At 40.2% G+C, this 15599-nt stretch overlaps 1 protein-coding gene across 3 annotated transcripts in view; it reads left to right on the top strand.

Moving 5' to 3' along the window:
• ADARB1 (adenosine deaminase RNA specific B1) overlaps positions 1–14879 on the top strand; it is a 33829-nt gene extending 18950 nt beyond the window's left edge. For 2 of the 3 annotated variants that reach the window (XM_081920607.1, XM_081920606.1), the window contains exons 7-9: positions 880–1061; positions 9754–9932; positions 10985–14879. In XM_081920607.1, coding sequence (XP_081776733.1) covers positions 880–1061; positions 9754–9932; positions 10985–11161 — 538 coding nt within the window. In that variant the 3' untranslated portion in view covers positions 11162–14879. Of the gene's footprint in view, positions 1–879; positions 1062–7243; positions 7347–9753; positions 9933–10984 lie in introns of those variants that run through there. The other variant, XR_014170811.1, reaches the window with a different exon arrangement.
• Positions 14880–15599: the final 720 nt, after the last annotated feature.

Raw genomic sequence — 15599 nt, 5'->3', positions numbered from 1 at the left:
GTAGAGCAGGGACTGAGCTGGAGGGTGACTAAAAGAACAATGCAAATGTAGTATTCATTCAGGAAGCTTAGCTGGTGGGTGTCAGAAAGGTGGAAAGCACCCAGAACTGTATACAGTGGGAGTGGGGGGCTGGTATAAGGCCCTGGGAACATTGAAATCCGGGATGTGGGGTGGCATGTGGTTTGCACATCACAATGTTCTGAAAGATTAACATGGGGGCTTTATTTTTGTCAAAGGATATATGAACGGGGAAAGGGTTGTGATGGGCTCAATTTATAGTCCCAGGGCTGGGCCAGTGCGATTCCTGCAAATGATGGTGCATCAGTTGGAATGCAATACTGAGTGGGGATTTGAACCTAGTCTCTGATACTCAAATGAATAGAACAGCAGATATTCTAAACAGGAAAGCCAAGGGGACATTGGGCCCTTACAGCACTTGTGCTAGAATCACCCATTTCTTTCACCTGTGATGACCTTTCAGCATCTCCCAAATGGCTATTTTTCTTATCCATCGAGGTCTACTGGTTTTTAATTATTTTAAAGATCTGCTGCTAGTGTTTTAAAAAGTAGAAGCAAATCCTCCCTCTGCCTCTTCTGGCAGAGAGGCAGAGGGAGGATGCTGCTGTTTTCTGAGCCTTGGCTTAGAACAGCCTGTAGGCTCTATGTGAGTTGCCACTCAGCTACCTTCGCTAGGCTTCAAAAGAGATTCTCTTGCCCTTAGACACAGTGAAGCACAGCTAGGGTAGGAAGCTCACCCTGACACATCTGGTGCCACCACCATTTTTGCAGGGTATCTGCCCCACTCTCCTATAGTCACTCATATTTTTTTTGTTTTGTTTGCAGGCCTAATTCAAAATGGTGTCATTTGTTTCCCTTTAGATGGAACGTGCTTGGTATTCAAGGAGCATTACTTACCCTCTTTGTTGAGCCAATTTACTTCTCTAGCATTATCTTGGGGAGCTTGTACCATGGAGACCATCTATCCAGAGCAGTATACCAGCGAATAGCAGAGATAGAAGATTTACCCCCTCTCTATATACTCAACAGACCTTTACTCAGTGGTATGTATGTAATAAAAAGCAAACAACAGCTCTTCCGGTTCTGGTATATTTTCAAAATTTTGCAAATTGCATTCACCTGAACCCACAATGTGTAAAAACAGGGTCAGGGGCACATACATAAGCTCCACCCCAATGTCTCCAACGTGCAGGTTGGTCTTTAGGTCTTTGCACTAGTGCAAAGGTCTGGAGAGGGTTTGAAAATGCTTTCATTTGAGCACACTTAGAAACTCTCCCAGATAAGTCTGGGTTTCCGTCCATGGGAGAGTTTCGCAGTCTATTCAACTGAATCTGCTTCAAAAACCCCTTCAGACCGTTGGACCAATTGGGCAAAGGTCTGAAGATGAGGTCATTCCTAGGTCAGATAAGACAGGGTCCCACTTGTGGGAGGGTTTCTAAGTGTGTTCATTTGGACATGCGTAAAAGTCCTCTACAGACCTTTGCACCAATCATGAAAAGGTATGAGGACGGGCACTTTGATGGCTGAGTTTGTCTGCACACCCCAGTTTTTACTCATTGCCTTTTGTTAACGAGAGATCTACCTCAAATATAAATAGGGCATTCAGGAAAGACTTGGAATCCGTGTAATGAGGGTTCTTGACTTAGGCCACAATTCGGGGCCGTTAGATAGTTAAAAGCCATCGACTTGGAGCACCCAGTGCTGTCCTTGCTTATGGCTATGTACTTCTGTGCCTTATTAGGGAAACATGTAGCAATATTATTAAGGGTTTGGATTTTTCCACCTGCTTCTCAACAGTGCCATATTGGATGCTTTACTGGATAGGGCAGGAGTGGGCCCAGGCAGTGGCAAGGTTGGCAGGAGGGCCAGGTTGATTCTGCCCATGTGCCCCACAGTCCCAGCCTTGCCACTCCTCCCTTCTTGGTGTGTTGCTGCCCCACTGCCCCTGCCGCTCCTGCACGAGTCCTTTAAAAAGCCGCAATTCCGCTACTGAGGTGGCAATTCAAAGAGGGACACTGCCATAGGACAGGAGCTTCTTCACCCTTGTGCTGCCTTCTTGATGAAAACCATTCCTGCCTCAGCTGCTTTTACCACTGCAGAGGAAAAGATGTGGCTACAGGCAACCCCCCATTTACGTGGCGGTTACATTCCAAGGCAGCACACATTTAAGTGAAATTCCAATGATGTTTCAAATATATGCAAACACCCCATTCCACTCTGCCCCTTTCTGTGACGTTTTTGGGTCACTTCTGGGTTTGACACAAGGCGCGTGTGCATGGTTGAGCACATGTTGAACTGCCTAAATGGCGGGTTTCCTGTACTTCTTTCTTTTCCCCCTTGATGGTAAAAGCAGTCGTATTATGAAAAAGCTTCAGTATTCTTTTTATGAAGATGGTAAAAGCAATGTGAGTGGGGTAAAACTGGGCCTCTCACCTTTAAATTAAGTTTTAAAGTGTGTTTTAATTGTGCTTTAGTTTTTTAATCATTTTTATTGTTTTATACTGTATTTTAATGTTTTGTTTTTTTATTGCTTTGTGATCTTCTCAGATACTGCCTGTTAGAGGGCTGTTATGTTAGAATAGTAAAAAAATAAAATACAAGCATACATCTCACCTGTAAACCAGCTGCACTGTAGGAAAGAAAAATGTCTCCGAAAGCAATCATGGAACTGCAGGGGGTTGGACTTCCCTCCCAACTCTACAATTCTATGATTCTGTACACATAAGATGCAGTTCAGCTATACTTTGTTATCAGAAAAATTATTCCAAATCCAACATTTTTTCTTTGTTGTTAATAACCCCAAATCCTATGATTTGTCAGCAGACTTGGGGCAATCTACTGTGCAATATCAAATACTGAAACAGGAAGGTCTAATAAAGAATGCACATTACTTTAGTAAATCAGAAACAACAAACAGCCTTGTGACACCTTAAGGACTAACAAATGTCGCATGGCATAAGCTTTCATGGACTGCAGTCCCCTTCATCAAATGCATGAAGTGTTATCCTGAGTTACAGGTAACTTCGTTTGGGGAAGTGAGGATTGTAAGCAATGAGGTCAGAGGGAGATGAAATATAGGCAGTGATAATTATGCAATTAAAAAAACCCAGTTGCTGGACGACACAGACATCCTGGCATTGATAAGCCAATTGACACACAGAATGTGCTAAAAATCTTTGGCCTCGGTACATTCCCCAGGGGATTGCCTTGAACTTCTTGCAGTGAAACGTGAAACCACTGAATTATAATATATCAAGGGGTGTCACACCCTTTTTCTTGGCTCTACCGAGACTGTCTCTGGTGCTGGCATGGCTGCAAATGTTTTTGTGGCAAAGCAGATGGAGGTCCGACATGACACCAGAGCGAGATGGGGGGAGCTGATGTATCCGTTGTCCTCCCAAGAGCCACAGGAGGCAGCCTTATCAATAGTAAAAACACATCTCCAAATCTGATTAATGCACCAAAAAGATTTCAGTTTCATATTACTTATTCATTAATGTAATATACTTCAATGTACCTAAAACAGTGTCCTTACTGTTGTGTCTAAAAAGGTAAAGGTAGCAAAAGGTCATGGAATAGGAAATTTTGTTGGACTTTAAATCCATAAACATACTGGGTGAGAAACAGAATGAAATTTATCAAAATAAAACTATTCCAACATCTTTTCCTGCTTTTGATCACCTTTTTCTACCTTTTCCCCATTTGTCTTTCAGTATGTTCATTTCATGGATTTAAATGCAACCACAGCAGGTGCTATAACTCTCTGGCAGGTTTGACTTTATCCACGAAGGCACATGCTTTCATTGTCTCCCGAGACAGATGCCAACAACAATTGAATAGAGTCCAACACAATTTCCCATTCTATTACTTTTGCTACATTCTCCCCACCCCCAGTATTGAGCTGCTAAGATTTTTGCTATTGATAAATAAAAATTCATTTGTTCTGTTTCTGATCTAATTCCATTTATAAATCCCAATAGAATTCTGGTAATCTGTCCCTGTTATTTCCTTAAACGTGTCCACCATCTGCACCTATGAATAACTGGATATTTGCACTGAATTTGCATCATATCTGTCTTGTGATATTTAGATCTCCAGCTTTTCGTTTTGCCTTCTAACTAAGTATGTTTCATCCTCCATGAAGTCATGTACCATCTGGCTATTATTTCATTTGAATTTTCCAATTCATTTATGTTTAATGTCTTCCACACACTCTTCTCCCATATATATTGCCATAATCTCGCTGTTTCCATATTTAGATCAGTAGACTGTATATCACAATGCATGTTCTTCCATTCATTTACATTTATCAGTAAATTCTACATGTTTGAGGTCACTTTCCTTGCATTAACATTTATTTCCTTCTTCATTTATCTTGTGCCCAATTTATGGATTGAAAATATTGGTATATTGGAAATTTTATGGTATTCCTTTTTTCAATCAACTCAAGATTTTGAACACGTACTGCTTCTTTGACTTGCTTACCTTAAACGTACCATCCAGGAGGGATGTGTGCCAATTGTTGCTCTTAGATTCTCAAGTACAGTCAATTATCATTAAAATCAATCTAACATCACATTTGCATAACTATTATATCTCTCCACCCCACCTTTTTTTACTGTAACTGAACTTCCATTTGGGTTCTCTTTTCGTGTGTTGATTTTGAAAAAGGTAAAGCAACTTCAGCAATATGCACGTATTCACTAATGATATTCTTACAAACTAAGAGATATTTAAATTATTCTATATTCTTAACCATCTTTATAACTAGACCAAAATTAACTGAGAGGATATAGATCCTCTAAACTGGATGTTAGCCACATGCCATAAAATCAAACGGTGTTAATGTCACTTTACTTTCAAACAAATTCTGTATCTTTGTCCTCTTCTAAGCAAAACCAAATAAATTCTGTTTTGGATCTATTTATCGTATATCATGATACCTTCCTGTTTCCTAAATCACCCTCTTAAGTACTTTCAGTTTTTGACATATCTAACTTTCCCTTTACTTGCTGGTTTATTTCTTATAGCTAAGCCAAAATTCCCAACAAAAACAACAAAAAATGTAGATGAAAAGTAGACATTCCTCACTGGTCCCTCTTTTTAACTAGACTTACTTCTGCATTGTTCAATTTATTAATAGATCTGTACTTGCTTTATGATAACATGCTGTTATTCAACATTGACTTTTTTCTTCTACTTCAAATTTACTTAAAACACCATTAAAAAAATTCTCTTTTCACCCTGTCATAACTTTTCTGCATCAAACACTGTCAAAGTAGCTGGTTGTTGATTCTTACGACTTTCATAAAGTAAACTTACTGCTTTCCTTTTATTGGTTTTTATATACCTTCCCTTCTGGCAACTCCTGCAGCCAAGCTTCTGCCCAAAGTACCGCATTCCTTTCCTTTGGGTCCCAGCCTGTTCTTCAGCTAAGATGGCATTTTGCTCAGCCCAGGTTTGAAGCTTATTCAACAAAAACCTTCCACAGACTTTTGACCCAGTATCCAAGAGACTAACTGGGCTATGATTTTTAGGATCAGATCTCTCACTTTTTTTCTTTTTTCTTTTTACAGAGGAACAATAATATTAGACCACCATCCTCCAGGAATGTTCCCTGTCCATTTGATATGAGAGAACAGCTTAGCCAAAACGGGTGCCAACCAAGAGGAGTTAAATTTAAATATTTCCTGGGGAAGCATATATTCCCCATGAGCTTTATCTGTTGTTAGGTTTTGAAGTAGGCAACCAATCTCCTTAGATGTCACAGGCAAGGGAGGGCCATATAAAACGAGCCCTGGTGGTTGCCCTGAAAATACAACTGTCCTATGATAGCAAGGATTTGGGCTTCCAGATGAAGCTTGGAAATACAGAGAACTGAATGGACCAAGTTCCATCCTTTTGATTTTCAGCCACACCCAGCTTCATTCACCTTTATCTTGAATCTGTAAAAAGGTAAAGGTAAAGGTACCCCTGCCCGTACGGGCCAGTCTTGACAGACTCTGGGGTTGTGCGCCCATCTCACTTAAGAGGCCAGGGGCCAGCGCTGTCCGGAGACACTTCCGGGTCACGTGGCCAGCGTGACATCGCTGCTCTGGCGAGCCAGAGCCGCACACGGAAACGCCGTTTACCTTCCCGCTGGTAAGCGGTCCCTATTTATCTACTTGCACCCGGAGGTGCTTTCGAACTGCTAGGTTGGCAGGCGCTGGGACCGAGCAGCGGGAGCGCACCCCGCCGCAGGGATTCGAACCGCCGACCTTTCGATCGGCAAGTCCTAGGCGCTGAGGCTTTAACCCACAGCGCCACCTGCGTCCCATATCTTGAATCTGTTCCCTTCCCTTATTTTCAGATTCTTGTGAAATTATTTCTCCTTTCTTACATTGTGCATTACGCCCGTCAGTACAGGAGCTGCTTCATCTAAAACTCTGTAACCCCAAGCTTATTCTTTGTATGGTTGTCTATTACCGTACCTCCGCTTCTTACATTCACACCCCTTTCTTCCATTCAGGGCAACTAATCCCCACCCCACCCCATTTTTATTAGTGGATTTTTTTTAATGCAGATATAATAAAAGAACAAGAAAAAGGGAAAAGACCAAAAAACCAGCAGCAGCACCCATTAACAATAAGAATAATCCACCAAAAAATATAACTCATCAAACTATACATTAATAAATGACATCCATGTGTCCAAATAGGTTTCCAAGTGATATTGTTGATTATAAGATATAAGATCTTCAGATCACTGAGTAATAGATGAGCGGAATTAAGAACCACTCCTGTTCTCTATCTGTTAGACTGCACTTCACGGGAATATACATTCATAAATATCGAGGATTTTTCCAAGACAAAGTTAATACAGACATTTTCTTCTTTTCTGAAAGAAACAATTCATATTGGCTTTTTATATAGAACAACAAATATAACATCCCCTCACCCCCATAACAGGTATCAGGTTGTACATTAACATTACTCTGGTGAATCCATACGAATTGAGCAAATGCCCAGCATATAATGTCCCGGGGACAGCAGAAAGGTGGTTTTATCCATCACAGATAGGCATTCCCAGTGGAGAATATAGTTCAAGCCGTGCTGTTCCGGATGACCATACTTGCGAAAGTGCTTTGGATAATTTTATATTTAAGAGCAGTTTGGTGAAATCGCTCCTCCCTTCCACCCATAGGGTGGTATGCTAGGTCTCACTGTTGCTTCTCTTACTATTGCAGATACTTGAGCAACTCACGTCTTTTAGCAGTCTGACAGTTGAGTCACAATTTCTATAACACTAATCAACTAAAATGGATGGAGAGAACTACCCAGCTGCCATTGGTTGTATTTCCTTCTTGTCATCAGACACTTTTGTATGTTGCTTTGGCTTCAGTTAGCATGGCAGCCCATTAGCCTGCATGACATATCACATAAAAAGAGCCAACCCTCGAAAATCACTCGTCGCTTTGGGAAGAGGAAGGGGAATATATGGACTGGGAGTAGAAAGTCTCTTCTAGGCAATTAGAAGGGGGGGGGGGAACCACAGGGTGGACTGAGCCAAGTTGCATAGAAGAGGACAAGGTCTTTGGGACACTTTAAAGAATGAGGGGATATAGGGATTGAAAATGTTTTGCAACTGTATTGCAACTTCTGAATAAATGTTTTTTGAATTAAATTATCCAAAAAAGAAAAGAAAAAAGAAAGAGTGAGGTTAGGAACATTTTCGAGGGTTGAGGATAACTTTCCTGCTGCTCTGGTGGCTGCTTTCAAAACCGATTGACATACCTGTTAAAAGATACTTTAAACATATTCTGAAACAGATCTTGGTGTCCCATCATCATATTTCCTGCTTTCTCTGGCTAGCTTCTGGGGCGCAGTTGTCCTTTGTGCTTCAGAGGGCTCACTGAGAAGGATTTCAGTGGTGGAGCAACTGATGGGATAGGTGGGAATCCAAAGAACTTAGACCACGTTTTGCATTTAAGGACATTTTGACAGTATATACTGAACCCCTTATATAATACATTTTAAAAAGTTGGAACAGTTACCTTGAAAGTTGAAGTCAAACAGCATTCTCCCCCCGAAATGCCCCCCTGCCCAATCCACTGCTTTGATTTGCAGAGCTTGGCTACTGGCATGTGACTCTCAGTTTTTGAAAGGGAAATAGCATGCTTTCATTTTTTTCAGAAAGAAATATGGGGTCTTGGGACAAAGCACATCACAACTTTCATCATTAATTTAAAAAAGTTACTTTTCCAGTTAAGATACCGGTTAAGCAGATACTTCAGTATAAAGAGAAAATATTGTATCAAAATCGAGTGTAAAGTGCCCCCACCCCAGCTCAGTGTCTCATGCTGTGGGTGGGCTGGGCTGGCACACCCAAACTTTGCAAACGGCTTCTTGATTTCTGTGAGATAATGAGGATGAAATCCCACTTATTTGAGAGGAAGTGCCTTTGAACTCAGTTTGGCTTCACGGTTGACATGTATGGGGTTGTACTTCCAATGACTTGACTAACCTAGGATAAAGTTCTGCTTTAAGGGGTTTGCAAAAACTTCTTGTCAGTGAATACATTCTTCTAATGAAGAATGTGAACATATATATATATATATATATATATATATTGAAAACTAGGAAACCAGAAAATGCCAGAGGTTGTATGACATAAATTTTATAAATTTCAGACAACATTATTGTACCATTTGATTCTCTCAGCCTCTATAAATGCATTAAGGGCTTTTTTTTACGTTATTTTTTTTATACTGGGAAATCATTCGGCTTCTTGACTATAACGATGTAGTCCAGAGATTCTTAGAGCAATTTATATCTACATTGCTTGTTGGTATATTTCTGTTGTCATAACATAGCACTACTGATAAAAGTGGTCCCACACATTTCCCCCCTCGTGGTGTGGCTGTTTCTTATTCTTTAGTGCCTTTAAGCTCCCTTGGTCCCCCCCCCCACCCACGTTTCTCTTCTTGGAGCTCTGTGGGGTGAAGAGCAGGGCTGCCATTTCTTTTCCATAGAGATCTCTTTCCAGTTGCCCTTGAAGACTGAAGTGCCGCTTTTTGCTCTTCCCTAAATGTGGGGGAAATGAAGTATGGCAGTTTGCTAATAAGATCAGTTAATCCATACTTTCTTCCCTTCTCTTCCTGGAGTTGTGATACCTGACTGGATATCCACATCTCAGAAAGAGGGGACGTAAAAGCATCCGAATGATGCTGAGCTTGACATAGTTTTGCTTGTGCTTGGCTCTAATGGAGTGGCCAGCTGCTCCCACTTCATCAGAAAGGGGTTTTTAAAGGGTTGTTTTGCAAACGTAGGTACAATATGGGCAGTTTTATTTTAGAGACTATTAGTTACCACTAAGTAATGTCATTTTTTCCTTTATCCAGCTATTTAACTGCACTCAGATTTGAGTTGTAAAAAGATTAACCAAAATGTGATGCAAATGCTCCTCCTAATAAGGTTATGTTATGTTATTCTAACATACATTTCTCCATTTATAACACACCTGCCTTAATGATGTTGGAATATTTTGACCACACATTCTCCAGTAATGGAAGCAGAATGTTCATGGCTTTATGTCCTACCTCAAAAGAGGAGTGTTCCAGTTTTTCAGCCATTGTTTTAAAGGAGTGTGACATAACATGATTGACATGTTACATTGCACTCATTTTCTTTGGAAAGAGAAGCTATAAAAGGTATGTGAATATTTCTTCTTGCTGAGAGCCCCTCTTCTTTCTTACAGGTATCAGTAATGCTGAAGCCCGCCAACCAGGAAAAGCACCTAATTTCAGTGTAAACTGGACCATAGGAGATGCTGGTCTTGAAGTGATTAATGCTACAACAGGCAAGGACGAAATGGGCCGCGCATCCCGTCTTTGTAAGCATGCTCTGTACAGTCGCTGGATGAGAGCTTATGCAAAGGTATATTTTGGCAAATGGGTAATTCAGCACCACATCTGTATCAACAGGGCATAAGCGTTTGGGCTTTGAGTCTATCATTTACTGGGCAAGCTGTATCAGAGCTGAATGTATCAGAAGTTTGATGCACCCATAAATTTATTGGTATGCCACCTTTCCATAGTTCAAACAATGCTCAAGGTGGCTTAGAAGATGGAAAAATGCATACCTACCATGAAAATAGTAATAAACAATAAATAAAATATTTTAAAATACACAACCAAACTGAACAATTTCCACGTAAATCACAACAAGATTACAAGATCTCAACCTCCCCCCCCATCATCCCAGCCCAAGAGTCTGTTTAGCAGCCTCAGCTGTTGTAGCTGGTCATTCAGGGTTCTACCGTCCCAGGCCAGGCAAGGAGAAGATCTTCCAGAACTCATAGCCAAGAAGGGATATTTGCTGCTGTTCCTCCAGGAATGGTGGCCACTGTGCCCGAATACATTGGCTTTCTGTAACCATAGAATGGTTGAGTTAGAAGGTACCCAGAGGGCCCTTGCATCACAGCTAAAGAATGTCAGACAGGGGGCCATCCAGCCTCTGTTTAAAAACCTCCAAGGAAGGAGAGTTGACCATCTGAGATAGTCTGTTCCATTGCCAAACTGTTCTTACATCAGAAAGGTCTTACTAAGTTTGAATCTCCTTTTTTGTAATTTGAATCCATTGCTTTGGGTCCTCCCCTCTGGAGTAGCAGAAAGCAAGCTTGCTTCATCTTCCATGTGACAGCCCTTCTCCAGGCTAAATATACCCAATTCTCCCAACTGAATAGGTGGGATTAAAATCCAATTAATTTTTCTTGGTTAGTAGGCATTACAGTTTAAAAAAAACACAAAATGGGGTAGAGAAGAGATGGGAATTTTGGTTCGTAGCTTTGGATTTTGATTCTGATTCATAAATAAAGAGGAAAGAAAACAAAACACGTCCTAGGTATTATTTTGCCAACTGTTTCATCATTGAAATGATAAAATATTTGCTATATGTAACAGGATTCTCTTTCTTTCTAATCTCTCCAGCTTTCTTCCAATCTTCGTTCAAATGTCAGTAAACCAAACATGTACCACGAAACGAAGCAAGCAGCTGCCGAATATCAAACTGCCAAAGAGTGTTTGTTCAAAGCATTTTCAAAGGCAGGACTTGGCGCCTGGGTGGAGAAGCCCATAGAACAAGATCAGTTTTCCCTTGTAGTCTGATCCATGGATGCCCTCTGCTTGGAAAAGGGGATAGGATGGAATCCCTGACGTCAACATTTCATCTACACAGCTGAAACAGTAGCTTTCAGATTTTTATTGTGGTTTTTTGTTGGGGAGAGGCTGACTTGAAACCATTTTTTTCTTTTGCTAAAGTATTAAAACCTTTGGAAAACTGATAATACAATAACTAGTCTAGAATAATACAAAATAATTCCATTACCTTCTAAGGAACTGTTGTTTTCAGGGGGTGGGGGAACCCACAATGCAATTCAAAGTGATACATCTGGATAATTTAAATTTTATTTTACTGCATTGTTACCAGGTGCATGATTAATGTAAACCACCTAGGATTTTACACAACACTTTGACTAAGTGGTTTGTTTTTGTGTTCTTTTAGAGCCCAAGAGACAGATTATTTATGTGCTTCTTATAGATTTTTATTTTTTAAATAATTGAGCTCACAAAACCAGACTGGAGTTTGGCTAGCTATTTTTCCCTGCTTCCTTGCTCTTTAAAAACCAGCTGTTGAAAACTTTGTCTCTCTGATTTATGTATTTATTATTGTGTGATCCAGTTTTTAACATACTTTTTATTCCATTTTTAAAGTACTTGTCTTCACTTCCCATTTACACACATTGTGAAGTTATTGTTTTTTTACCATTGTAAACTGGAAACTAAATATTTGTAAGCTTACCAATTCTTTTTACTTTGATGTATGAAAACCAGCTTAGAAATAGGCGGATTGTGTTTCACAGGAACTCAGTGGAGTACAACAGTAATATTACCAGTGATGTGGCAATTTCAGAACACTCATTTGTGAGGAAATATGCTGCCTTGCCAAAAACCAGTTCACACGCGAACACTACTAAGGGCAAAAGAATTTTTAAACTGCGCACTTCAGAGACCTAACTTATTTTTGGCAAAACTGTTGTGTTCTTTTACACACACTGATATAAGGGTACCAACCCAAATTATTCTGAAATGATCTGTTTGATCTAGTATAATAGGAATAAATATTGAAAACGTTGTTCATATATATTGATGACATCTCCCATTAATGAGCATGTTGCGTAGATCTGATCTCTCAAGGACAGCAGTCCTTGGCTCAGAGAGTTAGGTCCTATGCTGAGCCAAAGCGCAGGACCCTGGCGGGCAGCTGACTCCGCTGCCTGTGCTTCAGAGCCAGTTGGCGCCAGGAGGGGTTGTCCCAGAGGCAGGGTGCTGCAAATGTCCAGGTGCTGTAGCCAGCAAATCGGACTCTCCTGCCCATCGCCAAGGTATCAGAAGGTATTGTCTTTCTGATAATTTGTGATAGGATGCAGCAAGCCAAATTGCACTTAATGAAATAGGTGGTGGGACTAATACCTCAGCATTAATTGTAAACATGCAATATTGCTAACATATTATTCCAATAAAAATAAGAAGGAATTCATCACAATCATGGTAGAAATTTGGGCTTGATCTCAGTAGTTACATTCCAAGAAAGCATGTATTGTAGGTTTAGCAAATTCAACAATTTCCATATGCTTAAAGCGAAGTAATGGTTACATGTTTTGCTAAACCAGTGCCAGAAATCAAAGTTGTAATACTATATGTATATCACATATATCTTGGCCTCTACATGATGTGATGTTCATATTGAAGGTATCACATCAGCTCAAAGTATTTTTTAAATATTTGTGCGACTGTATGTAGTAGGTGGACACAGTAGCTAGCTCCTCACCTCTGGGTATTGTCTGGGTACTGCTATCTACATAGTATTGTGGTGTTACAAAAACTTTACGAAGTTACTTTGCATGTCCAGAAAGCCCTATGCTGTAATTGGTATTCCTCTTCCTTTAAAAAGAAATAGATATATAATATGTTCACTTAAAAATATTATGAGAAAAAGGCATGATAGCAATAAGTTAATATAGAATTTAATAGAATAAATCAGAATTTTATTATGTGAAGGAAAATAATTTATATGGCATTTTAAATTGTTACTAGGCATTTTCTTGCAGTACTGTGGCCTGAATTATATAGAACATAACACATCCACGTGCTTAAAATGGTCACGTGAATAGTCCCAATGCAGCATATTCCAGTTCAGAGGATCAAGGCCAATTTGTAGACAACTGTGAAGAAAAATAAGGGTATGAATAGGCTTGCCAAGTGTTGAATTAAAAAAAGTTTGGTACCTGGTCAGGGCCTGGGGACAGAGCTCTCCGTTACATGACGTAGAATCCAGAGTGAGTCCGCTGATGAGGCAGTTTTTTAGGGTGGACCCAAGTCAAGAGGTCTGGGGGCAGAGCTAAGATTAAATTAAAAACCAAACCAGCACAGGTAAGGAGGAAAACAGCAGTTTTGTCCTTGTCTTTTCTGACACCTGGCTCAAAAGCAAAAATAAATAAAATTGTCCACACTGTTGCTTTCTTCTGGCTGATTGGCAACCCTAATTATGAGCTGGCTGAGAGGTTTTTCACTATAGCGGTTTTAATGAAATCAAAGTGTGAAGATTGCACAATGTATAGCAAATTTGCTGCATTTTATAGCTTGAGAGCAAATGTGTTACGTGTTTTTTCTAATAGCAAAGTGGCTTGCTTGGAACATGATACCAAGTCACAGGGCGAGCAGAAGTGAGCCTGAGCCTCATGCACTCTGCCCTCCTCTCGCCAGCACAACGACAAGGGGATTGCAAGCCTTCACACTTACCTAAACCAACCAGAGTCTATTGTTACGTCCATCCTATGAAAATTCTAGTTGGTTTAAACCATGGTTTATTGAAACAAGCCAAGATCAGTCGGTGGCTTTTGGTTCTGGCTTGTTAAAGAGTATGTTTAAATTAATCACAACTTCCCCATTATGGGTATAACCATAAACTTTGGTTAGTTTAAAACAGAAAGTGAATGCTTTGGAAATTCTGTCCTATTTGGGGAAGAAGTGGTAGCCTATGGGCTGCTTTACTCATTTGTGAGTGTGCCAGATTTGCTCCTTTTTCTCTTCCACCCATGTCTGTGCCTCAAAGCGCTCTGTGGTCGTGAGCATTAAGAGCATAATGTGACTATTTGGAGCCGACAGCTGCCAAATTGCTGATTTCACGACCATGCAATTAGTAGCTTTCCTAGAGACAACTCCTCTTTGCCTGGGCGTCTGGTATCTCTCACTGGGGCAACCTATTTGTTTGTGACCGAATAGGCCTGTTCCTATGGCTGCACTGTACAGCCAACAATGTTACCTACCTGTAAAGCAGGGGAAGGGACCCTGGGACCCTGTTAAGACTCACAACACCCATCAGCCCATTCCACAATGGTGGGAGCTGAAGTCCAGCAACATACCGATGTCTGTGGGTCCGTCACCCCTGCCGTCAAGAAAAGAATTCAGTGGATGTGCGGTGAAAAGTTCCTTGTAACTAGACTCTTACATAAACAGCAATCACAAGTCCCATTTATGTGTTTTTATGTTCATTTCTGTGATCAGCAGGGCCACAACTCTGTACCATCTCAATGAAAAGGATGCTTCCATATGCTGGGCAGGAGGGGACGAGTTTCTCTTCCTTTTCTCCCTCAAACAGCCCCTTTCCTCATAGAACAAAAACTGGACTATTGAAATACCTAGCTAATGATGTTGCCACATAACTGCCATGGAGGTTTATTTTTGTTTTTTGTTACAATGTGATAACGGTTCTCCAGGCTTTGAAAAATAAATCTTTGCCTTCCCTCCAAGGAAGCTCTTACCATTCTAAAGACTCTTTTCATGTCTTTGCAGTTGAAGCACAAACTCTTGATTGGGGAGAAACCCCTGGATTCCTTTTGGGAGGTGGGAAAGGGATGTACGAAAGTTATCCAAATGTCTAAATGAAGCAAGCTTACAAATAAAATGAACACAACTATAATTGGTGCCTGCTGTTGCATCTTAAATATAAAGGACCTAAAATACCAACAAATTGGTTTTTAAAGTATTTTAGGTTTTGATGCTTAATACCTCATTTTTTCTGCATGATTTGAGCATTCAAAATAAGTGAGCTTTCAAACATACTTTCATCCTGCTTTACAATGTAACGGATTCCTTGGTCTTCAAAGCAGGTGAAACCTGATGGTAACTAGTACTGTTCCCATAACTAGAACTTTGTTAAAGCAATACATGAAATATAGTAGTAGTCTTAATAAATCTGCATAAAGTATCTTTTTTTCTCTTTTAGAAACTGTTACTACTATTATTATGGTCATTTTTCAAACAGAATGGTGATTGACATAAGCACATACAAAATGCAGTAAGAATAATGAGTGTAACAAATAAAAATAGAAAAATGAAATGAAATTAGATTAGACGGGAGGGGAAAACCACGACGCAACTGAGTGCGCATACAATCGATCACAAAAAAGAAAAAGGTGATTCAAATTAATTATCGAAAAAGCTCCATATATTTTATCTGTTGAGCAGGGGATTTAGTGGGCTG

This window comes from Podarcis melisellensis (genome assembly GCF_964234715.1).
Source record: "Podarcis melisellensis genome assembly, chromosome: 1".
In the NCBI taxonomy this organism is placed as follows: Eukaryota; Metazoa; Chordata; class Lepidosauria; order Squamata; family Lacertidae; genus Podarcis; species Podarcis melisellensis.
The sequence above is the reverse complement of the archived record's forward strand: the minus strand, read 5'-3'. Positions and strand labels throughout refer to the sequence as shown.